Genomic DNA, 27,938 nt, shown 5'->3' on the forward strand with positions numbered 1-27,938 from the left:
CCCCTTCTCCTCCACCACGTCAGATGGGGGGCGGGAAGCTCAGAATTTGGAGCCTGGAGATGTGGGTGTCCAGCTACGGGTTCATTGTGTGAAACTTGGCAAGTCCATTTCCCTCTCTGTATCTGCAGCTGTAAACAGTTGGTATTCATGTGGAAGTCACAGAAAATCACGAGGGTAGATAAAAGGGGAAATCAGAATTACAAGGCAGTAATTTCAATGACTAAGGTTGATTGAATTCATTGCATGAGGGATAGTGCAATGGCACTTCTCACTGCATCCTTACAGCCGCGTGAGCGGGCCAGCAGTGCTGCTAACCAAATTATGTCTGTCTCTTCAGCTCTTGCACATGGTAGGGTTAACCTTCCTGCAACTAGTTCTTGCCAATGAGTTGTGATCAGAAAAGTCCAGGCCAAAGCATTTAATAGCTACCATATGATTCACCACTCTCTCCTTCCTCTGCCACAAAGACCAACACAGCTCCAGAAGGCAGCCGGGGTTCCAGAGTGAAGGAGACATGGAACAGAGCCTCAGTGGACCCAGACCACCGTGGACATGAGGCATGAATCAGAAATAAATAGTTGTTATTATAAGTCACTGGGATTTTGGAATATTTTGTTACTGAAACATAATTTAACCCATCTTGACTGATATAATTCCCACTTCACAGATGAAGAAACTGGAGCTCACAGAGATTAAGTGACTTATTCAAAATCGCACCGCTGTCACAAACCCAGGTTTGAGACTCTAGAGCTTATGCCACTTGTCTGGGAGGCCACCACAATGATTTTTTGCTTGGGTGGAGGTCTGTCCTTTGAGGCCACTTTCAGGCCTGTCAACCTTTCCTTTGGTGGGAAAAAAACTTGTGTACAGACACAAGGAGGTCATTGCCACTTTGGGCCACTAGAGGGCAGCTGAACCCAAGCGCGTAATTAACAGGCAGGCAGTTTCGTCCAGGCGGAGAGAGACGGGCAGGTGAGCCTCAGGAATACTGAGATGAACAAGACCCATTCCTTGCTCTCAAGGCCCTAACAGCCTGGCAGGGAGCAAGATGGAGGAATTCTAGACCTTCAAGAGGCCACATGAAGGCATCTGGTCCCTATTTAAAAAGGCAACTGAGGCCCAGAGGGGCAAGAGATCTGATAGAAGTTGCACAATGAGTCACTGGCCAAAGAGAGGAGAGAAGCCAGCGAGTAAGGACCCCTGACTTCAGCTCGGGGTTTCTGCATCTCAAAGATAATGCAATCCAGTGGGGGTGGGCGGTAAAGGCTCCCCCAACTCAATCTGTCCAGAGAGAGCTGTGCTATCCCCTCCCCCAGCCACCTCTCTTCTTCCTAGAATCAGGCTGGTCCTCAGGCCTCAAAGCAAGGAGAGAAGGGGAAGAACTCCAGACAGATCCCCTCCCCCACCCACTAGGACTTCCACCAGGTTGTCCTGGTAACCAGAGCACAGCCAAGTTTGAGAACCTAAAGCTTGCAGGGGAGAGAATGAATAAGAAGAGGGGAAGTTCCTAGGTCAACATATTCACCATTCATTCAATCATTTTTTCCTTTTATTCATTCATTCTACAGAAACTTATGAGGGTAATTCTTACCAGGCCCTGGGACCCAGAGACGAATAAAATCCAGGCCCTTCAGAACTGTGCTGTCCAATATCATAGCCACAAATTAAATTTAAATAAAATTAAAAATTCAGTTGCTTGGTCCCTGTGACGAGGCGAAGATTAAAGGAGATGCCAGGAGAACGCTTAGCCTAGTTCCTGGCTCAGGGTGAGTGCTCGGAGGATGTCCACTGTCACTGCTGTATTATAGTTACTGTAAGGATCTATTTACATTCCCATCTTCCTGAGCAGAAGCGGGCTCCTTCCCAGTCCTGACGTAGTGCCTGGCACATAGTCAGTGTTCAGTAAATGGTAGCTATTATTATCACCTTCATTATTATTACTATTCTTATGATAGAGGCAGAAGAGGGGACCCAGCCCAGCCCAAGGGCCAGGGTCTGCTGACAGCCCGCAATGTCAGAGCCAGGCTGGGAGGCCTCCTGGGTCTCCTCAGGTCCAGGGGAGGGTCATCTTCGCAGGCTCAGGGCCTTAGTACAGGGTCCAGCTGGAGGGAGCATGGGCTCAGGGGATAGTTGTTGAAGCAGAAAGCCCCTGCTTTAGTCTCCAGGAACTCCAGCTTGCTCCAGGAAAGACCTCAGATGGGTGACCAAGGTGGTCTGAGGGCCACAGAACTAAACAGGGTGTGGGGCAATGCACAGGGAAAGCAGAAGTGAGGTCGGCTCTGGGACCACTGGAGCATGGCCATGTTTGGAGTCTCCCTATTCTTATGGCAGACATCTCTCCAGGGTCAGAGTCTGTGGGAGACAGAGCAGATTTGTGGAGGGCAGGCAGCAGGGCACCACACCCCACGTGTCCTTGAGTCCAGGGCAGCCCAGCCTGGCCGTTACGAGCCTCCCATGGCCCTTTGGGATTCCAGAGGCTCAGAGCAGCCATTCACTGACGCCCACTGCTGAGAAGCCGGCCCCTCCCTGCCCCACAGCCCAGCCCAGCTGTGGATGGAGCTGGTGGTACAGGTCAGGAGAAGGCTGGGCCCTAGGCCTGGGTACTACAGCCTGGAGACTGAGGGGATCAGAGAGATGAGATCCGTGAGCTGGTCATCACAGCCAGAATCTGGGCGCGGAGGAGGTGAGGGCCCTGCACTAGAGTTAGCTTCCCAGACTGAAGAACACTAGACCTTTCTTGTTCTCTGATCAAGGTAGGTGAGTATTTGTGGGTGGGGGGAGGATAGTACCAAGTGATTGATGGCGGGTGGATGCTCAGTGAGGGGAAGGGATCTGGGGATGTTAGAACAAATAGATCTCAGAAATTCTGTCCTCTGGCCAGCTGTGTGTGTGTGTGTGTGTGTGTGTGTGTGTGTGTGTGTACACTGAGGGTAGATGTTTGTGGTTAAGTGCAGGGTAAACATGCATGTACCCAGGTATGTGTGGTTGTGAGTAAGGGCCCCAAAGCAGGGCTGCAGGGATAAGCCAAGTGGGGAGGTGATAAGGCAGGGACAGCCTTGGGTACAAATATGTGACTGGATGGGGATGAGGGGCTGGGGTGCCACCGTGAAAGATGACGAAGACCCCTCCAGTGTCCTGCCTTCCCCGCCCCTGCTCCAAACTTTAGGGCCCTAGCCATAAAATCACACTCCCCCCCATAAGCCCCTGCGGCCAGCCCCCCTCAGCAGTATCATGTCCCCACCTGCTGTGCTGAAAGCAGCAGAAACAACTTTGCTCCAGAGGGTGGGTTATATGGAGCCCAGAGTGTGCACCAGCTGGCCGTCTGGGAGCTGTGGAGCCCCCATCAGGGGATGGCTCATCCATGCAGACCACCAGCCAGTCCTGGACGCCCCCTCCCTGACTCGCCATGTCCTGGCAGTCCTGCTGCTGCTTCCTCTGTGCTGTTCAGCCTTCTCCAGCCCCACCCCCAGCTCACAGAGTGTTTCAACTGGCTGCTCTCCTTGCTGCGAGGCTTACAAGATCTCAGTTCCTGGACCAGGGATTGAACCGGGGCCACGGCAGTGAAAGCCTGGTATTCTAACCACTAGGCCACCAGGGAACTCCCTCCTTGCCTCCACTTCTCTTCCCCCCGATCTTGCCGTCACACAGTCCTGGAGTGGCCACCTGCAGATCTGACCAGGTCATCTTCCAGGGCCTGAGCATCACTGTGGCCTGGCCTGGGCCCCAGCGCACCTGCAGCCTTGTCTCGCCCCTCCCCCACAATACAGCCTGGGAGCCCCATGGAGGATTTCCAGAAAGATGCCACATTTCCTCACCTTTGGGCCTTCTGTGTGAATTCCCCCAGCCCCAGGCCCAGCCTCCCTCCTTTAACCCCAAAGGCTGAGCTAATGCTTCCCCCATAAGGCTCACCTCCAGCATAGCTCTGCCTGCTTCACTGTCCGGTGCCCCTGGGGATGGCCGGTCTCCCCAGGGCAGATACTGTGGCTTGTTCACTGGATAAGTACCCTGTGAATGCTCATTACTTCTCTACTTCCCAAGCCTCACCTCGTCCAGGGCCCTCTTCAGCTCCAGCTCTGGCTCCGATTTCAGCTCCAGCAGCAGGCCAGCCCAGGGCTCTTTCCTGGTTCCGGGCAGGAGCCCCAGGTGCAGACCCTCTTCCCAAGCCAAACTGGTCACCTCTTGGTCTCCTACCTGGACGCCTGAACTCCTATTCTGGCTGCTGTGTGTGGGAACTCAGAGTCCTCTGGCCCCTTCTGGAAGAAGCAGATAAGCTTCCAATAACCACTGCCCTCCACTGGGGCTCCTGAAAAGGTATATGTGACCTCCACGGAGTTGGCCAGAGAGGGGCCACACTCAGTCCTGCAAAGGGGGAGGTTTCCTCATGCCGGGGCAGCCTGCTCATTGGGTTCCACCCATTGCTGGAACATTCTTCCACATTCACCTGGTATCTTGGTAGGTGTGTGTGTGTGAGGGCCCATGTGTGTGAGGTGTGTAGGCATGTAGCAGGTGGGAGCTGTAGGAGGGCTGTAGGAAGGGACAGGTGTACTCCACTGAGGACTTGACAGTCTCCCAAACAAGGGCCCTTCAGAGGAGTGCTAGCTGCTAGTCAGGACGGGGAGGGCCAGCACCTGCAGGCTCGAGCACCTCACCCCCGCTTGGCCCCTTTTCTCTGTCGATCAGGGGAAGACGAAAGACCTGGATGGACCACGACTTTGCGATGCAGCCTCACGGAGCCCCAGGCGCTGGAACCTTCTCCCGCAGCCACCTACTGGGGCGCCCTGCCCGCCCCTCAAAGCTCCCTGGAGGGGTGTCGCCTCTCATCCCTGTTCTCAGGAAGACCATCCATCTGGATGCTTTCCCCCAGAGCCACATCCCACAGGCTTCCGGCCGACCAGGCCTTGGAGCTAGGGCGTGGAGTGTGCCCCCACAGGAGACTGGCAAGAGCCTGGCACCCAGGAAGCTCAGCTCCATCTCCCTAACAGTCCGCCAGCACAGCCAGGCATGGCGCTTGGGCCCCCTGCCTTCTCACTGGGAACAGGTGTCTACCCCGGGCAGGGAGGCTGCCACCCACAGAGGAGGGAGGCTGCCTTCTCCTGACTCACCACCTGTGAACCTAGTGCCAGGGGACAGGGTCCACTCCGAGGGCCCAGTTCACCCAGGTCTGGCCAAGCCCAGCAGGGTGCCTGCAGTGGAGAAGCCCCTGGTGAGCTCATGCCTGACCCTGCCTTTCCAATCCCGGTTAGCTCAGGGTCCACCAGGTCCTGCAGGGCCAGGCTTGGTGGGTCAGAGGCACCCTGTCCCAGTGACCGCCCATGTGCCTACCAGAGCTTCTCCAGGAAGAGGCAAGCCCCGGCCCAGGGGTATTCAGAGACCCCGGCTGCATCTCCAAAGGGCCATCCCTGCCACGGGGCCTGCGACGGCCATGCATTTGGCTGCCCTGGATACAACGAGGCCAGGCACATCCGGACATTTATCCATGATGGCCACCAATAGGCCTGGCTTGGCTGTCCACTTGGCTACACCAAACACATCTAGACTGGACACAAGCACTGAGTTCCCTCCTCTGGATAGCAGACTGGGCTCTGCCATGGACTTGGCTAAAGCAGGCACAACCAAGCCACGCGCGGTCACGGATGCGGTGACCCCAGACGCAGAAAAGCTGGGCAAAGCCATAGCTACAGCAGGCACAGCCAAGCCAGATACAACCACGGAGGGTACAGCCAGGGAAGTGGCAGCACCAGATCCAGGCAAGCTGGACACAGCCCTGGTGTTGGCCGGGGCGAATAGAGCCAAGCTGGACATGACTACGGATTCTCTTGTGTTGGATACAAGCAGGCTGGGCACAGCCATGCATTCAGTTGTGCCGGTCACCCCAGACCCAGTCACTGGTGAGACCACACTGGAGAGTGTCATTAAGCTGATGAGATCAGACACTGTCACCTACCCATCAATGCCAAGCAGAAGCACAGATGCAGCCCTGGACCATGCTATGGCAGATGCTGCCATAGACTGGCTCACAGAGCTCACCATGCTGGACCTGGCCAGAGAAACCAAAGGTAAATGCAAAGAGCTGGGCTGGGGATGTGCTGGACTGCTGAGGTGTATGAGCCTGGAGCTGGATTATGCTTGGATAGATCTGGGGGACTTTAAAGTCAGAGTTGAACGAGCTGGGAGAAAAGGGAATGGGGTTGAGTGGCAGAACACAGGCGGTGCACCCTGAACTGGGTCCCACTCTGCCAGTCAGAGGTCAGGTTGAGGGAAGCCATCAGAAGGGGGGTTTACAGGGGTAATTTGTGGGAGAGCACTTATGCTGAGTCTGTCCTTTAGCATCTTCCATGATTGTTTCTTTGTTCCCTGAAGAGCTGAAATAATTAGGTGATCTATAGGTGAGTCCAGCTTGAAAAGCAAACCACCTACACGAAAATATAGACCAGCACTTCAGTAAGTGGTGATTTGTCTAACAGTCGACACTGCCAGGCTCCTCTAGATGTGAATAGTGATCTCACCCAAGACCTTCTAAATCATCCCCAGTCGGCCTTTCAGGAAGATGGCTGTTGCTTAAAAGGTGCCTCACCTGGAATTTTTTCTCGGTCCCTTACCCCCAGCCCTTTAGTCCTGAAAGGTGAGTTGGGGACTTGTAGGTTGGAAGTCCTACATAGAAGAAAAAACAGGTCAACACAAGGGCTAGAAGTTCATTTGGTCTTAGAGAGGCTGTGACACGCCTAAAGTCACACAGCTGGTTGATGGCAGTAAGCTAATGGGAACCCAGATCGTGGAATTCTACTTTGGGCAGTCTCATTCCCAACATTTCAAAGGCTCAGAGATTCTGGGTCTGGCAGATGCTTGGAAAGCATCCAGTCCAGTGGCTTAATTGGCGTTGGGGGTTGTCAGCCCCCTTCTCATTGCCCTCTGCACACTTGGCCTGGGGGAGCCCACCCAGGCTCTGGTCTTCCCTCCTCCCTATGGGACCTCAGCTCTCCCTCCATCTTCAGCCCAGCCCTCTCTCTCAAAATGCAGGTGTAGACACCCAGTGGCCTGCCAGACCCCTCTACCCAGACAACTCCCGGGCATGTCTAGAGGCAGCCCCGTTCTTCCTGACTTCTGCCCTCCCTGATCTCACTCCCTCAGCTGCAGGCACCATACCAGAAACCTGGGTATCCTCGTCTTCCTCATCTTTCTCTCTCCTTCATCCCATCCAGTCTAATTCCAACTCTGTTGATCCACCTCCTCAGTCCTTGGCTGTCTGTCCCCTGCTCTCCGTCCCTCTGTCCCCGTGAGGCCACCCCCTGCCCCTCCACACAGCTGCCACAGGGACTCGTATATTTCATGGCAGCACTTCCTGCTTACCAGCTGTTGGTGACCCGCTGTTACCTTCTTTGACAAGTCCAGCTCCTTAGCCTGGCTTCCAAGGCTTTGGACTTCTCCAGCCTCTTAACTCTATATCCCTGTCTGGACTTTTCCCTGCTTTGGTGCACCCGGGAGCTCTGTTGTCCCCAGCACCATGCAGCTCTCGCCTCTGGGTCTCTCCATAGACTGCTTTCCCTTCTTCCCTCGCACCTATATTTGCCTTTCCATCTTGGCCCTCACCAAGGGCCCTCACACCTGCACCCACAGTACCCGGTGGGTGCCCACCACCCCGCACTCACAGTACCCTGTGCATACCCCACCCCCTCCGTTAGGACAGGCCAGCTTTCTGTCTTGACCCACCAGACCCAGAGCTCTTTGAGGACAGAAATGGTGACCCTCATTCCTGTCCCCTCAAGGCCTGGCAATATGCTGTCCAGTCAAGTTGACTGAATGCAAGGATGATTTTTCTGAAGGGTAAATTGAGGCTCAGGAAAGTTCCTGACTAGCTCAAGGTCACAGGGCTCATCATCCCAGAGCCAGGCCTGGAACCCGGGCTCCTGAATCAGTCAGGGTTCTACAGGCACCCGCGTCTGGGCAGAACCGCGTTGAACCAGCCCAGCATCCCAGCCACCGCGTGACTCTCGCGCGCGCACCGCCTCCCGCAGCTCCCACAGGTCCCCTGCGCTCCCCGCCTCGCCCCGGCCTAGAGGGTAACAGGCCGGGAGCAGGATCGAGGGGGAGGGACCGGGACTGGGATGCGGGAACCATGCCCCACCCGGAACCTCGAGCCTGCAGGCACAGCGCCCCCGCGCGCCTCCCCGGCGGCCCGCAACCGGCCCTGGGTGCCCGCTCCAGTGTGCGGGCGGGAGGGGAGCCGGTGCGGACGAGGACGCCGAGGGAGGGGGAGGGGAGGGGCCCTCGGCGGGGCGGGCGGGTCACGTGGTGCGGGTGGCAGCGGCGGCGGCGGCGGCGGCGGCGGCGGCAGCGGCGGCGCGGCGGCGGCATCGGTGCAAGCGGGCAGGGGCAGCGCTGCGCCGAGCCAGCCGAGTCGAAGTCCCGGGCTGGCGCGGCAGCGCGGGGCGCGGGGACGGCGCTGCCGGGCCGCGGGCCGGGCGGGTGGGCGGAGAACGCAGAGGGGCGAGGCCCGGCTGCAGGGTCTGCTCGGCCCAGGAGTAGCCCGCGTCCAGCTCAGCCTTGCAGCCCCGCGCCCTGAGCATCTTCCCGGAGGAACGGAGACAAAGGAGGATTCATGTCCAAAGGTAGGAAGGCCGGCGGCGCCAGCGGCGCGCGCCGAGAGGAGGCTGCGGCCCCCAAAGCCCGGCTGGAGATGCTACCCGGGGAGGGTTGATGCGCTGAGGAACCCATGCGCGGTGACATACGCACGGACACACGCACACACGGTGGCACACATCCCAAGATGTACAAGCCCGGAGAAATGCACATATGGAAACGCGGAGAGATACAGAGAGCCCCGAAGAAGCGAGGAGGCACCCAGATGCGCACAGAAAGCTCCACACTGGAGCACACCAAGAAGTGCACACACATGCACACCACGCACAGGTATCAGGACCACCTACAGCCAGACAAGAGACCTGTGCGCTGACACGTAGACCCCTTCCCCCACACATAGGCGCACACTGAGACGGGCACCAGCTGGTGGTCTCCAAGGGAACTGGTTGGCCTCCAGAGGACTGGGATGGAGGCAGGGGTATCCCAGGGCCCTTTGCTTCTGTGAATGGGAAAGTACTAAGATATCTTTTGTGATTCCTTTTCTGAGAGCCGGGGGCTGGAGCTGGGGTGGACTGGAATTGCCTCTGCGGGTGGGGGCGCTGTTTTGAAGGCGGCTGGGGGCTGAGGAAGACCTGCAGCTCCCCATGGAAGAGCCTCCCCACCCCCTGGATCCCCACTAAGCCAGGGAGGAAGGTGCTATTCTGGAAAGGTCCCCTCCCCCTGCTGCCACCTTCCCAACAGAGGGGTGGGGTCCCTGGGCCAGACAAAGACAAAGCCATTCATTTGCCTGTAAAAGAAAGCACCAGGGTCCTTGCTTGGCATGGGGATGGGGGGAGGTGCTGTTTCTGTGGGGACTAAGCTAGAGCTGAGTGGGGTGGACAATGTCTCTTCCTGGAGCACTGATGGGCAGGTGGCTCCTGGCAGGGGGTGCTGCAGACAGATCCCCTCCTCTCCAGGGGCCCTGAGAGACTGGGAGCTTAGGAGGAGCCCCAAGAACCACTTAGGCAGGATGGCATATTTGAGCTACATCCTGCCGTGACCCCATCCTGAGCTCTTGCCCACCCTTGGGGAGCCCCCCTCCAATCCCTGTTGCAGGGGAAGGAGAAAGTCTCATAACAGAGTCTACCTCCGTGACTGTGGCCCACACAAGAGCCATTTGCTGGGTGGAGGTCAGCTGCTCTGCCAAGGGAGCAGCATCTGAGGGAAGAGAAAAGCGATGGCTCTGAAGTAACATCTGCCTTGCGGTGAGGCTTGCATTCATTCATTCATTCATTCATTCATTCATTGCTGAGTGTCTTGTTATACTAGGTTCATTGGGGCACAGAAATCAATAAGACGTGGCTCCTGCCCTGAAGAAGGGTGGGAACTGGCATATGTTCAGTGCCAGGTCATTTATGTCCATGCTTTTGTATAAGCTTCATAGCAACCCAGCAAGGCAGGTACTGTACCTATTTTCCTGAGGAGAACGCTGAGGCTCACAGGGGTCATCCAGCTGGGAGTCAAGTATGGGCCATCTGGAGTGGGCATGGCGGGACCAGGGGAGCTGTAAGGGCAGAGGATGGAGCTCCAGAATTCAGCTCCAGAGCTGCATTTGTCCTGTGCCCTGGAGGCCTTTATGCACTTGTCAGGCACCCTCACCAAACAGTGGGCCCTTGGGGGCAAGGACCTTGTCTGGGGTCCAAAAGTGTCCTTGGCATTTAGTCTAAAGTTTGGCTGGAGTAGGCTCCCATTTGACAGCCTGTGGGAAGGCCTGGATGGGAGGGATGGGATGGAGTGAGTGAGTGAGTGAATGTGATGACTAGGAAGTTAGTCGGGGGCTGAGGCAGCACAGAAGAGAGGCATCCACATGAGATGGGAAAGCAGAAGGTTTCCTGAGGGGTAGCCCTTGGGCTGAATGGTGAAAAAAGAGGACGAGTTAACCAGGGGCTGGAGTGGGCGAAGGGTCTTCCAGCAAAGGCTGTGACACAGTGACCCACCACAGGTTTGCAGTAATTGTGGCTGATGGGTGGTTGTAATTGCCATGCGGTTGGGAGGGGCAGCTTGCCAGCAGGAGCTCTATGGGTGCTCATAGGTGCTTGATAGAAGAATGAAGGTGAGATCTGCTCCCGTTCTGGACCTGTAGCAGGCCTGCTGTAGCCCCTAGAAGTTGCCTGGGAATCTGGTAGGCCGCCCCCTTCTTGTAACCAGGGTCTGTCTTTTTGGGAATGATCTTTGAAGATGCTGAAGTTGACAGACCAGGGCTGAGCAGGCCATGGTGAGGACACACTTTATAAAAATACTTGCAAAAACTCCCATAAATAAATACTAGACTCACTTTCCAGGTCTGTAAAATGAGGTAAGACCCTGCCTGCCCGACACACACATACACACCGATGGATCTATCTCACAACACAGGTTGTGGAGACCAAATGGGCTGGCTGTAGAGGCATGAGGGAGATGAATGGGGCCAGCCGTGTGAGCAGCTGGGCAGGGAAAATGGGGCATTGGCCCCCAGTGCAGGTGTGCTGAGTTGGGTCCGGGAGCCATGTGCAGAGTGGATGTGGAGGCCAGGCTGCTGAGAGTCAGCTGCTGCAGGGCTGAGCCAATCTTGCTGCCTTCTGGGGCCGCCTGGCTGGCAACGGCTTCCTGGGAAGCAGGAGGGAGCCACGCTAGGCCCTGGGGAGGTCCTGAGACTTTGTCAGATTTGGCTGTGCCTGGGAGTGACAAGGAAAGAATGGTTTCCAATTGACAGAGAGAGAGAGAGAGTCTTGCCAGGACCAGTGGAAGGACCAGGTGGTAGGGGTACAAGAACAGACTCCTGGCCGGGTTTGGGGGTGGGGGAGGGAGGTACTCCTGTCCCCTCACCCTCTTTCCCATCTGCTACTCCATCAGTTCTCTCTGTGAGCCTGAGAGTCTGCAGGGTGGTAACCGTGAACCATAGGATTCTAGAATGGCAGAGCTGGAAGAGGGCCTTTGGAGAGCGTGGAGTCCAGTAACTGTGCTGTGTAATTAGTATCTGGGGCACCTCCCTCTAACGAGTGCTTTCACATGCACCACTTCATTTCCCCTCCTGACAGGCTGTGAACTTGAAAGGGACAGGAGCAACAGGGTCTGGAACAGTGAGGCGCTGTGCAGGCGCTTCTAGGCATATACCCCGTGTGCAGTGCTCACTACAGCCTTACTCACGATCCTAACCGGTTTACAGAGTACAGAGGAGGAAGCAGGCGCGTGGGAAGCAGGGGGTGGTTTGCCCAAGTCCACAAAGCTGGCTAACAGCAGAGCCAGGCTCTTTCCACATCACCACACACCCGTGTTTTACGGGGAGGGAAATGGAGTTGCTGTTTCCTGAAACCCACCCTGGTGGACAGTGGCCTGATGAGGAAACACACAGATTTCTCTTGTATGTGAATATACGCATGATCTGCCAGACCCAGAGGGATGTTTGCCTTTCTCCACTGGGGAAGGGCTGTGATTTCAGCCTCCCCTTTCTTTTGCTACCCACCATCCCAAGAACACGTTGTGTCATGTCATCTTAGGTCAGTGATGGCCCCTACTTGGGTCTCATCCTCTCCCCAGCAGTCAGAAGGGAGACTTATTCCCCCTCAGACTCAAAACTAAGGCTTGGAGGGTGTCTGGGGGCACCTCAGGGCACAGACCTCCTTACTTTGCAGCAGTGCTTGTGGAACAGAGGGGACACGGAGGCTGGGAGACAGGAGTGATGCTCACTCTGCAGAGATGGGGTAGCCCTATATGTGCTTCCTCTTTTTTTTTTTTTTAAATATTTATTTATATATTTACTTGGCTGCCAGGTCTTAGTTGCGGTGTGTGGGATCTTTAGTTGCAGCATGTGAACACTTAGTTGTGGCGTGTGGGATCTAGTTTCCTGACCAGGGGTCGAACCTGGGCCCCCTGCAATGGGAGCACAGAGTCTTAGCCACTGGACCACCAGGGAAGTCTCCCCATGTGCTTCCAAAAAAGACAAGCAACTGGATCAGTGACAGGCAGTCAACAGATGTTAGGTCCAGTATCCTAAAAGGTCTTTGCCCTTTTTCTGGGGGAGGCAGGAACTCAGGTCAGAATAACCCCAGACATCTCTCAGATCAGTGGTTCTCAGCTGGGGCACTGTTGTCCCCAGGAGACATTTGTCACTGTCTGGAAATATTTTTGGTCATTAAACTGGGGGGGCTACTACCTGCATCTAGTAGAGGCCAGGGATGTCACTAAACATCGTACAATGCACAGGACAGCTCCCTGCAATAATTATCTGGCCTGAAATGTCAATAGTGCCAAGGTGGAGAAACCCCTGGGTTAGAGACACAGATGTGGTTCTTAGGAGCAGCGAGGTGCATATGAAAGTGCCCCAGCAACTGGAGGGTCTGGGTACTGGTCCAGATTTTGCATCTGACTTGCTGTGTTCTCGGCAAGCCCCTCCCCCCCCAGGCGTCAGTCTCATCTGTGAGAGGAGAGACCTGTACTGGATGACATGTAAGGTCCCTTCCAGGCCCAACCCTGTATGATTCTATATCCAGAGAATAATACTGTGCCTTCCACGTGACCTCTGCTCTCCTCTAGCCTACCCCTCCCACCTTGGCTTTTCAGGGCTCCCGGAGACCAGGACGGACGCAGCCATGTCAGAGCTGGTGCCTGAGCCCAGGCCTAAGCCGGCAGTGCCCATGAAGCCCGTCAGCATCAACCCCAACCTGCTGGGCTACATTGGCATCGACACCATCATCGAGCAGATGCGCAAGAAGACCATGAAGACTGGTTTCGACTTCAACATCATGGTCGTTGGTATGGAGACCGTGGGTTCCCTGGAGGCCCTGGTGGCGGGCAGCACCCAGGATCCCGATTCTTTCTCGAGGACGGCCTCAGCCCTGGCTTCTCTAGAATGAGCTCTTTCTCGGAGGAAAGATCTCACTGTGCAGATCACAAAGGCCTGAGCCCTTTCTCCCCACAGGCTGGCTGATCCAAGGGTGGGAGCTGTGGGTGGGTGGTCACTGTGGCCCCATCACCACCTGGCTGTGCTCAAGTTGCCTTCGTGTGTGTGGCACACGGGGGGCATCACCAGTGTCCTCCCCTAACTTCAGGAGCTGGGGGAGGATCGGATGAAAGGTGGTCTTCTTTCTGATCTTTTGTGTGCTTTCAAGCTTAGAGAGAATTTCCAGGACACTGGTCACTAAGTAGGGTCACTGGGTCACAGAATGTAAGAGCAGAGGGGGGCCTTTGCCTGACCTCAGTGAGATATTCCTTCTGTTGCTGAAACTGGTATCTGGGCATCATCCTTCTTTCCTCCTCCTTTATCCCCCAATCCAGTCAATCATCAAATACGGTCAATTTTACCTGGTAAATATCTCTCAAGTCTGTCCACCTCTCTCCATCTCCACTGCTACCACCCTAGGCTGAGTGGATCTCTCCCCTGGATTACCTGGGCCACCTGACTTAGTGCTGCTTAAACATAAGGAGCTAGGCCAGAGTGTAAATCATCTGGAAAGTCTTGCTGTAAAAAACATCGGCTAAACTAAACATTGTGCTTGGTGACATAAGTTGATTTACTTTCTGGTGCGAACTTCTTTTTCTCCCGGTTCTCTGTCTCCTGTCTCCTTCAATCCATTGTCCACCAGTGACTGAATAATTTTTCCAACCTGCAAAACTCAAGTCACACATCCTACTTAAAATCTTTCTTAAGTTTACGGGTTTAAATTCCTAGCCTGGCCTGGTACTACCTCTCCACTGATCTCTTACCACTTCCCATGTAGCATTCGATTCCTTGCTTACAGGGAACAGTTCTCCTGGACTTAACATGCTCTTTCCCACCTCTTAGCCTTTGTATATGCTGTTCGCTCTCTCTAGAACCTGCCCTCCCAGCTTCTCATGGGTCATTTGAAGTCATTCTTAGGTTTTAGCTTAGTTATTGCTTCTTCGTAGAAGTCCTCCTTGATCCCAGAGAGACTGGATTAGGTTCCCTTTGGCATTGTCCGCTTATGTTTTGTCTCCCTCACACCAAATGGCTCCTTGAGGGTGAGGATGATGTCTTGTTCACCACTCTACCGCCAGTTCTAGCAAGGTGGGCGGCTTCACTCCCCGGCAGTGCCTGTGGCATTCGTCACGGGTCAGTCACTGCGCGCAGTCAGTACCGAGCCCAGAGGTAGCCTTTTAAACATATTAGGCACGTGGCTACTGCCAGTTGATCAGTTGGATTGAGAAATGGACCTTATTTGCTATCCCTGGTCTCATCCAGTTCCCTCCCTCCCTACCGTCCTGTCAGTAAAGAGAAACTAAGGCCCAAAAGAGCAAACATGGCTCGTCCAAGGCTTCAGGGAAGAAGCACAGTTGAGTCTAGAACCTTAGGCTCCAGCCCCCTGCCGGGCCCATTTCCTAATATATGACAGGAATGCTCTAGACCAGCACACCTCATACTTTATTGCCCATTTGATTCATCTGAAGTCCTGTTAAAATGCAGATTCTGATTCATAGGGCTGGGGTGGGGCCTGGGGTACCTCATTTCCTACAAGCATCCAGGTGATGCCAAGTGCCACTCATTAGTTGCCAGCCTTGCCGGTGTGATTCTGGTGCATGTTTGAGAAACACTGCTCAGACCAGTGGTTTTCAAATATTTTTTAGTGTGGAGCTCTCCCTTGGAATGAAACCTTCTGCAGAACTGCAGTGTCAGTATGCAAAGTAATTGTCTTTACTTTTAGTATGATTAAATATTAAAAACTTAGGTCAAGCAAAAACAAAACCAAACCGAAAACCACTACATGAGACAAATGCAGAGGTTGTTACTTTCCCAGTGGTCCTGGGGCTCCAGAAGGAGAGAATGTGGAATCCAACTAACATTCCCCCAGGTCCTTCACCCGTAAGTAGGAAACCGTTCCCACCCACCTGCTCTCCCTACTCAGCCCCTTGCCTCCCCAGTGAGCCGTCAGTCAAGGGCCTGGATCACAGCTCTAGAATTCTGTAAGCTCAGGGGAGAGATACTAGGCTCGGCGGGTGGGCATGGGGTCTCCCTGCCTTCTCATCCTCCTCCTGTCTTGCTGCAGGTCAGAGTGGACTGGGCAAGTCAACACTAGTCAACACCCTCTTCAAATCCCAAGTGAGCCGCAAGGCCTCCAGCTGGAACCGGGAAGAGAAGATTCCCAAGACAGTGGAGATCAAAGCTATCGGGCACGGTGAGGACCAGGCAGGGACCCCGATGGGCATTGTTCAGAGGAGGCTCTGCCAGAAAAGGGAAAGGATGGGGCTTCTTGGGGAATGAGACAGATGAAAGGCAACCTCAAGACAGAATAGAATTAAGCCCTAAACACACGGGAGCCAACTCCTTAGACTGTAAGTCCAGGAAAGGGGGTGAGGGAATTAGAAAGGAATGAAGTAGGATTTGAGCTGGATGACAAAGGCTGGGTGGATTTAGACAGGCAGAAGGGGTAAGGAGGGCATTTCAGGAGCAGGGAACAGCATGGACAAAGCTGTTGAAGACCCTGAACTCGACTTTTCCAATAATCAGTCCTGCAGAAGGAAGGAGCCCAGCCCGGGGTGGTAGGGGCACCTGGTGTCAGCTGGAGGAGTGACCTCCCTGGTGCCTTTTTTTAAGAAATTTATTTATTTTTTTATTTATTTTTGGCTGCGTTGGGTCTTTGTTGCTGCGCGCGGGCTTTCTCTAGTTGCGACGAGCGGGGGCTACTCTTCGTTGCGGTGCGCAGGCTTCTTGCAGTGGCCTCTCTTGTTGCAGAGCACGGGCACTAAGCACGCGGGCTTCAATAGTTGTGGCATGTGGGCTCAGTAGTTGTGGCGCACGGGCTTAGTTGCTCTGCGGCATCCTGGTGCCTTTTCTGTTCACTCCTCAGTGATAGAGGAAGGCGGTGTCAAAATGAAGCTGACTGTCATCGACACGCCAGGCTTTGGAGACCAGATCAACAATGAAAACTGGTATGTCTGCCTGTGAGATTTCCACCCTAAAGACTCTGCAAGGCAGACACTGAATGTGGCGCAGATTCATTCACACTGAGAGCCGTCTGCGCCCTCCCTGCTGAGGGGTTAAGCGGGAAGCCTTGCTGAAAGAGGGGAGGGGCTTTGTCAGGAGGCAGGGAAGAGGTCCACATGGGGCCCAGGCTTGGGGATGGAGGGGGACAGTATAGAGGGAATGTCAGCCGAGGGATTGCCTGGAGATGGGAGTGGATCTGTCAAAATAGGCAGGAGAGGCAGAGCAAGGGGAACTGGGGTGCAAATCCAGGCTGACCTGAAGGCTGTGGCAGGGAGCTTGGCCTGAGAGCCAGATGTTGTAGCCCTGGACAAAGAGAGGATGGGTGGAAAACAGGAGGAAGGGGAGTTTCCATGGAGAACCTTTGCCTCTGGGAATCCACAGAGCAAAGCTGCAGTCAGCGTCCAGCCAAGAAGGGGTGAAATACACTGCCCAGGCATAGACGGAAGGGTCGACTGTGGAAAAAAAGCACAACGTAAGAGCTGTGAGTTGGGTTTCATTCACTGTCTCACTGAGGACTGTAGCCCGGGAGACAGACTCTCAGATGGTTCTGAGGACCTGCTCTGAAGAGGTGGGCGAGAGGCAATATAGGTGTGATTTCTGGCTGGGGGATACGGAGAGTCAAGCAAACAGCTCAGCAAAAGGCTCGTCACGAGGATCAGATATCTCAGTTAAGATTTTAGTGTTTTTCTAAGTAGGGGAAGGTGCAAGGATTTGGGTCCATAAAATTTTTTTTTTTCTGAAATAGAACTATCTAAGGGCCAGTTTTCCCTGTTTTCCCAAAGTGCAGAGAAGCCTTATCCTGTTATTTGTCCTGAATTCCTTTCAGGGTATATTGTAGGTCAGCGACTGCAGTGACTAATGACTGGCAAGTGACATTCCCCACTTTACAGAAGGTTCCAGGCAGAAGTTTGCTCCCAGACAGGGATGGTGACAGTTGTGCCTCCGTGAGGGAGCTGGGGTCTGCCCCAGACAGACAGGACCACTCAGCAGCACACCTAGGAACTGGCTGTATTGATCTTAGAGAAGTGGCTGGTTGCCTTCTTTTCTGGCTATACACACACTTCTGGACAGAGAAGGGTTATTATTCATTGTTATCAATGAATTGTTGCCATGACTGAGTACTTTCTACGTGCCATTGCTCTGTTAAGTACTATGCCTGTCCTTTCTGATTCTTCTATGAATCTCCCCAGGTACCTATTGTTACCCTCTTTTTACTTATGAGAAAACAGCTTCAGAGAGGGGCAGAGATTTCCCCAGAGCTGCCCAGCTAATAAGTAATAGATGTGGGGAAAGTGTGCGCTGCTGTCGGGAGTGGGATGGGGTTCTGCAGGGTCCCTTAGCCCAGTCAGAGAGCTAGGTCCCCAGGGGAGCTCTGCCCTTGACCACAGGGAAAGCCATCCATGGGAGGCCGAGGGATAATAGTCAGCAGGTAACCTAGACCCACCAGGGGAGGTAGGGAATGAGATGGATGTGAGGGGACTGCTACCTGACCATGTCTAAGGTGAGCTCCCAGGTCCTGTCCTTCTGGGACATCCATCTGCTTTCTTCCCACCCCCCAGCTGGGAGCCCATTGAGAAATACATCAATGAACAATATGAGAAATTCCTGAAGGAGGAGGTGAACATAGCCCGGAAGAAACGCATCCCTGACACTCGTGTCCACTGCTGCCTCTACTTCATCTCCCCGACGGGACACTCGTATGTACCAGTCCCACCCCCATTGCTGGGCCTGGCTTTAGTTTGCATCATCTGTGCCCAACCTGTAGTGGGTAACCGTTACCTGGACTCAGCTGGGGAGGGCCAGATGGGCCCCAGTGTAGTCACAGTCCGGTGATTCCCCAGAGTTTCTTGCCAGGAGAGTGAAGCTGACCGTCAGCCCCTATGCCGCCCATTGGTGTTCTGGCACCGTAGCACGACTGTGCCGGCACACAGAAGTTGGCTTATGTGCCCCAGATGCTCCTCATTTGTTCAAGAGATACCTGCTTTGCCCAAGCCTGGGATCGGGGGCAGTAAGAAGGGTGAAATGGGGAGGGGCTGGGCTACTGGATTGGGGCTGGTGTTTGCGGGGGGAGGTACCCAGCTGTAGGCATTTAGAGGGCGGCCAGCCCAGTATGAGGAGCCAGGTGTCTAGAGATGAAGACTGGCAATAAGCAGGGCATGCTGGGAAGTCTGGTTGTTGAGTATCAGGCGGGGCTACATGCTAGGGAGTACCAGGAGAGAACGGAGCAATCCAAGTAGGCGAGCAGAGGGCGGGTGTCTCGTGATTTATCACTAAGCCCAGCTTAGTTCAGTTCTTGAGAAGATGGCACAAGCAAGGCAGGCCCCCAGTGTTGGAGGAATCAGATGGTCAGCAGGTTTTCAATGGAGGAGCTCAGGAACTCAACAAAAAGTTTGCGTTATCTCTCCCTAGAACCTGGACCCAAGGTCAGAGCAAGCCAGCAGATGGCCTGACTGAATGAGTCCCCTAGACTGCAAACTAGAGCCAGATTGGGGCCCCAGAGTCCAGAGGAAGCTGGCCCCGCAGATGGGGGAGGGGTCAGGCCCCCAGATGGAGCCCTGCAGGACTAACTGGGGGCTGGGAGGAGGCCTGTCAAAAAGTGCTGTCTTGTAGGCAGAATAGACACACACATGTAACCGTGACACAAGGACGTTTGGGTAGGGACAGCAGTCCACAGCTGTTCCCAGGAGAAAGAAATCTTAGGTCAGAAAAGATGTCATGAAGGCGTGGTTTGAGTGGGGCTTAAAGAAGGCAGGATTTGCATGGGAACCGAGGAAGAGAAAGAGGTGGTGATGGACCATGTGTGGGTGGAGAGTCGGGGTCTCTTCTGCACATTGAGATGGTGGATGTGTGTCGGATAGGAAAGGGAGCAGCCTCTTGGCCTCAGCCAGTTCCCAGCCCAGTCCTCCTGTCGCAAGGGTGCCCCTGGAATGGTGGCAGTGGCTGAGCGGGGGAGGGCACGGTGGCTCTGACACCCCACCTTCTCTGGGCCCCAGCTTGCGACCTCTCGATCTGGAGTTCATGAAACACCTCAGCAAAGTTGTGAACATCATCCCTGTCATTGCTAAGGCTGACACCATGACCCTGGAGGAGAAGTCTGAATTCAAGCAAAGGGTGAGAAGGCCCCCTCCTCCTTTTCCTGTCCCCATCCTTGCCTTCCCCTCTTCTGGTCCAAGACCTCTCCTATCCTTCATTATTATATCCACCCTCTATCCCACTTCCCACCCAGCCCCTACTCAACCATTAAAGAGGCTGGGCTGGTGGCATCTGGGGACCAACAATGAAGAGAAGTTAGTGCAGCTCCAGCCTTCTTGCTGCCCTCCAAACTTACCTGCAAAGACCTCTGAACACACAAATCACCATGAGCATGAGAAACCACTCCTCACTGTTAGGCTGCTTGAAGGACTAATTAACCAACTGCCTGCTAGTCCTTATTATTTTCCATAAGCTCTATCCTGTGTCGGACACACAGGCGATGGGGTTGGGGAGACACAGAAGAAGTATAAAGACAGTTGCTGCCTTTAAGAAACTTCCAATCAAGTAGGTTACTGAAAAGATGCTGGGTGGCTTCCTGGAGGAGGAGACTTAAGCCGAGCTTTGAAAGAGGATCAACAGAGAGGCTGGGGGTGGGGGCGATGCACCTCTCTTCCCTGCAAACAGGAATATAACAAGTATGGCATGAGCACTGCCCATGTGGAATCTGTTCCCAGCTGTACTGCTTGTCTGAATCCTAATCTTACCCTAAGGTGAACAAGCTAGACCCCCCAGACTCTTCCTCATTGCAGGCTGGGTGGGCTATGGTAATTGTAGGGGTGGGGCTCCCATATGTTCAGGATCCTCCTGCTGCCCAGGGCCTCAGAGTTCAGAGATAGCTGGATTATCAAAGACTGCATTTATCCCTCTGACTTCAGCATGCACACACTTGCACACGCATGCACACACACACATAGCCCTCTCTCCCCTTACCACGCTTCTCCTCCCCACCTCTAGGTTCGAAAGGAGCTTGAAGTAAATGGCATTGAATTCTACCCCCAGAAGGAATTTGATGAGGATTTGGAGGACAAGACAGAGAATGACAAAATCCGGGTAGGTGCCTGGGACTCTGTTCATCACACGGATGCCCGCCTTAGTCCCCCTGGGATGTGGATCATGTACCACTTCTGCTTTGCAACCTGCTTTTCCCTTTCCATACTCCCTGCCCCACCTTGTCCGACCCAGACAAGAAGTGTCAGGGGAGAGGTTGAGGACTTGGGGCGCTGGCCAGGACTGTGAACCCTGCACCCAGGAAGCCAGTGCTCCGTCCATCCCCAGACCACACGAAAGCCTCTTGTTCCCCCACAGGGCCAAGTGAAACCAAGGTATGGGGTGATGGAAGGGCACAGGCAGGAAAAGCTTCAGCCTGGGGTCCAAAGTATCTATACTCTATCAGAGCTCTGCTTGTCAGTTTCCCCTTGTATAAAATTCAGAGGCTTATAGGCTCTTTTTTTTTTTTCCCCCTAGAAGAACCCTTAAAAAAATTAAATGTCAGACAGACTCCAATATGTAAAACACAAAAACAGAGCTGCTTTGGCTAAGTGACACAGGCACAGCCCTACCTTCTGAGCAGCCCCTGGGGTATTTCCTGGGAATTTTTTTTTTTTTCTGGCTGCGTTGGGTCTTCGTTGCTGCACGTGGGCTTTCTCTAGTTGTGGCGAGCGGGGGCTGCTCTTTGTTGCGGTGCGTGGGCTTCTCATTGTGGTGGCTTCTCTTGTTGCAGAGCACGGGCTCTAGGCGCGTGGGCTTCAGTATTGTGGTGCGCGGGCTCTAGTGGCACACGGGCTTAGTTGCTCTGCGGCATGTGGGATCCTCCCGGACCAGTGATCAAACCTGTGTCCCCTGCATTGGCAGTCGGATTCTTAACCACTGCGCCACCAGGGAAGTCCCTCTCCTGGGAATCTTAAGGTTTCATGAAACCTGGCTTGGAAACCACTGACCTATGTGATTTCTAAGATCCCTCTCAATTCTAAACTTCTACTATTCCGTGATTCTACATCAGAATCCTGAGTTCTAGTCTGAGCTTTTCGATTAACCACTGTAACCTGGGACAAATCACTCATTTGCTTTGGTCTTGAGTCTCCTTCTTCATCAAGTGTGGTAACCTGGTAGAAGCCCCTTACCTGATGTAGTTGAGACAGGCAGTTGGTCAGTTAATTGAAAAAATCAATTGAAGTGAAGAAATTATTTTAAAAATGAAACATATTTATCTTAAATGTTTTAATATAAATCTTAAGTGTTTTAATACATTCATTAAACATTCTTTTCATAGAGAGACAAGCCCTCTTCTTTGAAGGTAAGTCCGCTCTGAATGCAAAAGCAGCTCACCTTTTTCAAATCTTTCTGAAACATTCAACTTAATTTTCAGAGAAACAACTCTCCACACTGATATGTCCTCAGCTTATATAATAGTTAATTTATCCAATTGCAACAACAAGTACACACCAGGCAAAAAGATTTGGGAACAGACACCTGGTGGAGCAGAGGGGCCTACGCACATCAGAAAGCAGCCTTTGAGCTCTGGAAGCTCAGCGGGTGTGGGCCTCTGCCAGTGGGGGAGACAGTGTAAAGCTTCAGTTACTTTGGCAGTCAGTCGTGTAGGTGTCGTTTAAGAGGCCTGTCTTTCCTGGCTATCTCACAGGGTTGTTGCAAATCACACCAAACCTGATAAAGCACTGAAGAGCGTGAAGCATTCTCCAGTTGTAGGGAAGCTGACTTACTGAGGTTAACCCGCTAGGCAGGGGAGCAATCGGGGTTGGACCCAGGCCTTCGGACTCCCAGTCCAGTGCTCTTTTTAAGAGACAAGAGCCTTGCCCTTGCCATCAATGGGATCACTGAATGAGCTTCAGAAATGTGCAGTTCAAGGCTAGAGGCCCGGGAGCGTACTCCGTCCCGCCCTTGGAGGCCCAGATGGTAGGAGGATGACATGCATGTGTGTCTGGTTTGTCAGCAGGAGAGCATGCCTTTCGCTGTGGTGGGAAGTGACAAGGAGTACCAAGTGAATGGCAAGCGGGTCCTCGGCAGAAAAACTCCCTGGGGGATCATTGAAGGTAATTCAGTGCATCTTCTTGAAGAACTGGCCGCTGGTCAATTTTGCTTATTTATTAAGCATCTTATAGGTCAAGGCACAGTCCTAGGATGTAAGATATAAAATGAATGTCAGCCAGACCCTGCCGTAAGGGGCTTACAGTCTAATTGGGAAGATGAGGCTCACAGGCAGGAAGCAATAAAAGATGGATTTAGCACCTGACCGGGAGGCACTAGCTCGAGGGTCAAAGGAGTTCAGAACATGGAGAGATTATAAGGATCGGAATAACCAGAGAAAGGTTTTCACATGAAAGGAGGCATGATCTGAAAAACTCCTGAAGTGTTGTTCAGATGTTGCCATTTTCATTTTATTAGGAACGGTGTGACCTTGAGAAGGTCACAATGATTCTGAAAGTTCTCAGAGAATCACTTCAGTTGATCACATTCATTATGATAACCCTCGGAGGGGAGCAGGGTAGGCGTGGCTGTTCTCAGAACATCCGTGCTGAGGCACTTGAGTCTCAGACAGGTTAAGTGTCCTGTCCAAGATGACATGACTTGTTAGTGGTGAACCTTGGATTTTAGACCCAGATATTTTGATTCCAAAACCAAGTTCATCCCATTATATCGTGTTGTCTCTCATTTTTCTATGACCCTTTGTGGGGATTTTTTTAAAAATAGCTTTTTCTCATCATCTATCTTTAATTATGAGAATATCTGTCCTACCCATTAGATTGTGAGACAAGAGGGTTTGTGGCTTAACCCTCTTCTGCTTCCACAGTCTTTGGCAAGTGATTTGCAAATCGTAGGCACTCAGTCTATGTTGAATTAAATTTATCAAGCCATCATGACCTTTTTAAGGTGGCTCCGTTATTTTCTATGTGTGTTACTGTCTTCCGATCAGATTATAAGCTCCTTAAAGATAGGAATTGTGTCTTAGGCCTTTGACAGGTTTCTTAGACTCCCTGTGTATTAGTTTCCTTTTCTATAAAATGGGAAATATAATAGTGCTTATTCCACAGAGTCTAGAGTAGTATTGTGCCCCTGTAGCTACTTAATGAATACTTGTTCAGTGAGTAAAATCCAATGCACTGAAGTGCCAAGATGAGCACACCTCTGAAAGGGTGACCATAGCCTGGCCCGTGGCTCCCTCCTAAATGCCTCCATGACCTGAACAGAAATTCACCTGCTGGTGTTGCAGCATTAGTGAAATGACCACCTGTTTTTTTTTTGTTCTTGTTGTTGTTCACAGTGGAAAACCTCAACCACTGTGAGTTTGCCCTGCTTCGAGACTTTGTCATCAGGTAAGATGCACACCTCCCGTCAGATGGCAGGTTTAATTATTTGGGGTCTGGAGGCCGTCTGTTCAGATCGACTTCCTCAGTCCCCAGGTCTCTCTGACAGAGCTTTCTGCTCCAGTCCCAGCTCGCGTCTCAAATGAAAAGGGGCTCAAGAGGTATCATTGGCTCTCTGGAGTGGGTCCAGGCCATGGACGCGATGTGTGGACCTCAGACGTGGGTCCTCTCTTCCTCCTCCCGCCGCTAATCACATCCCTCTCTCTTCTCACCCTGTGTCCTTCAGGACCCACCTCCAGGACCTCAAGGAAGTGACACACAACATCCACTATGAGACCTACAGGGCCAAGCGGCTCAATGACAATGGAGGCCTCCCCCCGGTGAGCGTGGACACAGAGGGAAGCCACGACAGTAACCCATGACGACCCTTTCTCTGTATCATCACACATACCCACTTCTCCATGCACACACATCCCCAAACCACCACCAACCACCTTCTTCCTTTCTCTCCTGTCCCACAGGCCTATCTGGTAATTGTGGAGCATCTTGTCTACAGTGTGTGTGTGTGTGTGTGTGTGTGTGTGTGAGAGAGAGTGTGTGTGTGAGATTGTGTGTGTGTATGTGTGTGTGCCTGTGCAGGGGTGAGGTATTTTTACTGCCCTCCCTGGAAAGTCCCTTGTAAGTTTGGTTCCTCCATGGCTGTCCATTATCTGTCTCCTTTCCTTGTGTCCCAGAACAAAGCCGTGTGCCTCACTCAAGTGGTCTGGGGGAGGTTTCATTTAAAAATGATGGGAGCAGGTGAGCCACAGGTAATGCTTTCTTACCTCTGAAACCCACCTGCAAACAGGGACTGCAGAGATTCTCCAAGGACAGTCTGTGGAGCTAGACCTGGGAGGGGACGGGGAGTTGATGACTTAACCCTCCCTGTAAGTCCGGGTTGGTCTGGGGTAAGGCTAGGACTATTTGGGAAAAGAAAGGTCAGGGGAGAGCAGAGAAGTAGCCCAGAGCTGGGCTCCTGCAGAAAGAAGTAGTACCTAGAAGTGGAGGAGAGAGCTCCACCCTTTGGTCCGTGTCGCGTTCACTGTCCGAAAGCTACTACCTGTCACCACCAAAGACTGCTACTTTCCGCACTCCCCTTGCCTCGCTCCCCTCGGCTTCCACTTTCTCTCTTTTCCCCCCTTTCCCTCCTTCCTTCATTCTACCCCCTCTGACTTTTCACTTCTTTTTACCCTAATCCACTTTAGCTTCATTTCTATATTTAGGATTTATGCCCAGTCTACTTCCCAAAACGACTTCAGGCCACTTAAAATAAAATCATCGCTTAAATCACGGGACAGTACAAACTGAGATTTCAAGAGAAATTGGATTTATAGAGAGGCATGGGAAAGAAAGTTTCTGCGGTCGAGCGCTGAAAATGGCCCCGAGCTTGTGGGCAGCCCAGCAAAGGAGGAGACACAGCGAGTTATGCGGTGCCCACTGGTTAAAGAAGCACATGTGCTGGTCAAGTGAGACAACCTGTTTTAGGCATTAAGTTCTAGAAGAACTGAGTCTAAAGTATCAAGAAAAATATACAGTATTTGTCTTTCTTGGTAGTTTGGCAATTTTAAACCACACCTCCCTTCTCTCCATCAGGATTCTTCCTCCTTAAAGCTGGCTTCTGTTTCTCTTTTCTTCTTGTGTATACTTGACCCCCCGCCCTTTACTTCTCTTCTATTCTCTCTCTGTCTCACTGTCTCTCTCATGTTGAAGCTAATTGCATTTTTGTCTGTCTTTCTCTGCTTTTCCCCAGTTCCTCTTCCTGACCCCTGTAGACATTCCCAGTGATACCCACAATCATACATGTAGCCTTTTCTTGCCTTTCCCTTCAGCCCTGTATTTATTAATGCATATATTTCCCCTGTTGTTTTACAAACAAGTTACTCTTTCTCCTTTAGTCTGTAAGGTGGCTGAAATTTGGGGCTGGGGAAACAGTTTAGCCTTAGGCAAGGGAAAACAAGTGATACAGTTTACAGTAACCTCTTACAACCTCCTGTTCCATCTCCTGGTCTAACCCTAGGTGTTTTACTGGTCCCCTGCAGATCCTAGCGTTTATAGTCCCTTATCACTCAGGTGCTAGGAGAACACATAAACTTAAGACCAAGATTCAGTGGACCAGGAGAAAGAGGCAGGTGATCTGTTGCCAGTGGCCCAAAACTCATGGTCACAGTCTTTCCTGGAAGCACCTTACCAATCCAACCCACATCTTCCCTCACCCACAAAGTTATTCGAGGCAGGATAGAAGAGCGGCAGGGTCAGAGCCCAGAGGTTGCTACATTTCAACAGAAGAGGGATCCCTGGCTTATATGGAGACGTGGGACTAGACACCTCAGCCTAGCGGGGAAGGTCTAGGGGTGAGGGGGGGGCATTGGAGAGGCCGAGTAGGAGACTGATGCTTGGCACCCCTAAATCATGATCTCAGCCTCCCTGGAGGCACACCCTCAACCGTTCTCAACCCCCCCCGCAGGGAGAAGGCCTCCTGGGCATTGTCCTTCCACCTGTGCCAGCCACCCCCTGCCCCACTGCAGAATGAAGGCCATTTCAAGCGCCGCTCCTCCCTCCATTCCTCTCAGCTGTTATTGCTGCAGGGCCACACCCTTTTTAGTGCTGTGTGTGTCCAGCCAACACCACGGCCCCTCTCAGCCCTCAGCCGGTGGGAGGGGCCGGCTGCCCCTTTAGGACAGTTGCTTCTTCCATTCATCCAAACCACCCCTCTCCTCCCAGTGGAATGGAGTTCTCACCAGCACTGCCCTCCTCCATCATCTGTGTCAGCTGGTCCTAGCCCATCTGTAGGGTGAAAGAGCTCACCAAGAGCTCCTTCTGCCCTTGCAAACCCATACCGGCTACTTGTAACCATCTCCAAGGGAAATGGCATTGTTCCCTGTCCATTCATCTGCATGAGCTACTCTTGGCTTCCTTAAAGGGTCAAGAAAGCAACTTTTCTGCTTGTCGGGTTTGTTGATGTCAGCTGTGTGAGCCCCAAGGTGGGACGAGGGTGCCTCCTTCATTGCTCAAAGCTTATTTATAAGGATGGGTCACTACAGATCTGGGGGAGCAAGGGCTAGGATGACTTTTTTAAAAAATCACTGCTTGTGGCTGGCCCGGAGGGCAGTCACACACCCTCCCTGCCCCATAATGCAGCCACTTAGGGAGCGTGGTTTTCCTGAGACATTACTGGAGTTGACTTCCTTATCCTCAAACTTTAAATAAGAACTAAATGCACACACAAAACTCCAGGAAGTCACAGGATGTGAACTCTAGGAGGAAAAAAGCACCCTTCTGTCCACTTAGCAATAAGAGGGAATCTCTTCCCACCCACCCTGACTACTCCACCCCACCCCCTCCCCCACTCCGTTAACGTGAGTAATGAATCAGCCTGGCCACAGTTGGTCACTGTAGGCTAGTGGAAAATCCCCAGTGGAGGGTACAGCCCCGCATCAGATGCATGAATGTTTGCGAATGTCGGCTGCCACCGCCCCACACGCTATGTCTTTATGGAATACCCCTTGCCCACTGCCCCACCATTTCCACCTGGACACAACTTGCTCAAAGGCTGGTGACTTGTGGGCCATTCATCTACAACGAAGTCCTGATGGAGCAAGAGGCCCAAGCCTAGGGGATGCAAGAACGACCCATTTCTTAAATGTTACCAGTCCCAGCCAACCTTTTGGTGACATTATGATTAATTTTCCCAATTGAAAGTAAGCAAACAGACACTCAAACTGGTTGTGTAAATGTTGCTAGACTTTATGTGTTGTACAACTAAACATTGCTGTTTGAACAATAACTGAACTGTGTTTTATTTTTGCTCCTCAATCTTTGGCCAAATTAGCTATTACATCATCTCACCCATGTGTGGAGGGTGAGACAGGGACCATCTTGGTAAGAGGTAGACACAGAAATTAGAGATGGAAAAGTTTTTGTGAGGTCAGTTCATCTTCAGTGGGCATGAAGTTGGACCCCTGTCATTATTCCCTGGAGTTTTGTATCCGAAATGAGTGATGGAGCTATCACAC

The 27,938-nt window shown here is 52.8% G+C and overlaps 1 protein-coding gene across 2 annotated transcripts; it reads left to right on the plus strand.

Annotated features, from left to right (window-relative positions):
• The first annotated feature begins 4,699 nt into the window (after window positions 1-4,699).
• Window positions 4,700-27,691, plus strand: SEPTIN3 (septin 3). 2 transcript variants are annotated; one of them, XM_029205403.1, is made up of 11 exons: window positions 4,700-6,056; window positions 13,156-13,347; window positions 15,597-15,725; window positions 16,398-16,479; window positions 18,094-18,231; window positions 19,528-19,645; window positions 20,522-20,617; window positions 22,515-22,614; window positions 23,844-23,895; window positions 24,173-24,266; window positions 26,390-27,691. In XM_029205403.1, the coding sequence occupies exons 1-11, from the start codon at window positions 4,700-4,702 to the stop codon at window positions 26,453-26,455; spliced, it is 2,424 nt and encodes an 807-aa protein (XP_029061236.1). In that variant the 3' UTR covers window positions 26,456-27,691. The 2 variants fall into 2 exon arrangements, with proteins under 2 accessions (XP_029061236.1, XP_029061237.1); XM_029205404.1 differs by lacking the exon at window positions 4,700-6,056 and adding an exon at window positions 8,574-8,606.
• Window positions 27,692-27,938: the final 247 nt, after the last annotated feature.

This window comes from Monodon monoceros, unplaced genomic scaffold (assembly GCF_005190385.1).
Source record: "Monodon monoceros isolate NGI ecotype Baffin Bay Population unplaced genomic scaffold, NGI_Narwhal_1 Super_Scaffold_6, whole genome shotgun sequence".
In the NCBI taxonomy this organism is placed as follows: Eukaryota; Metazoa; Chordata; class Mammalia; order Artiodactyla; family Monodontidae; genus Monodon; species Monodon monoceros.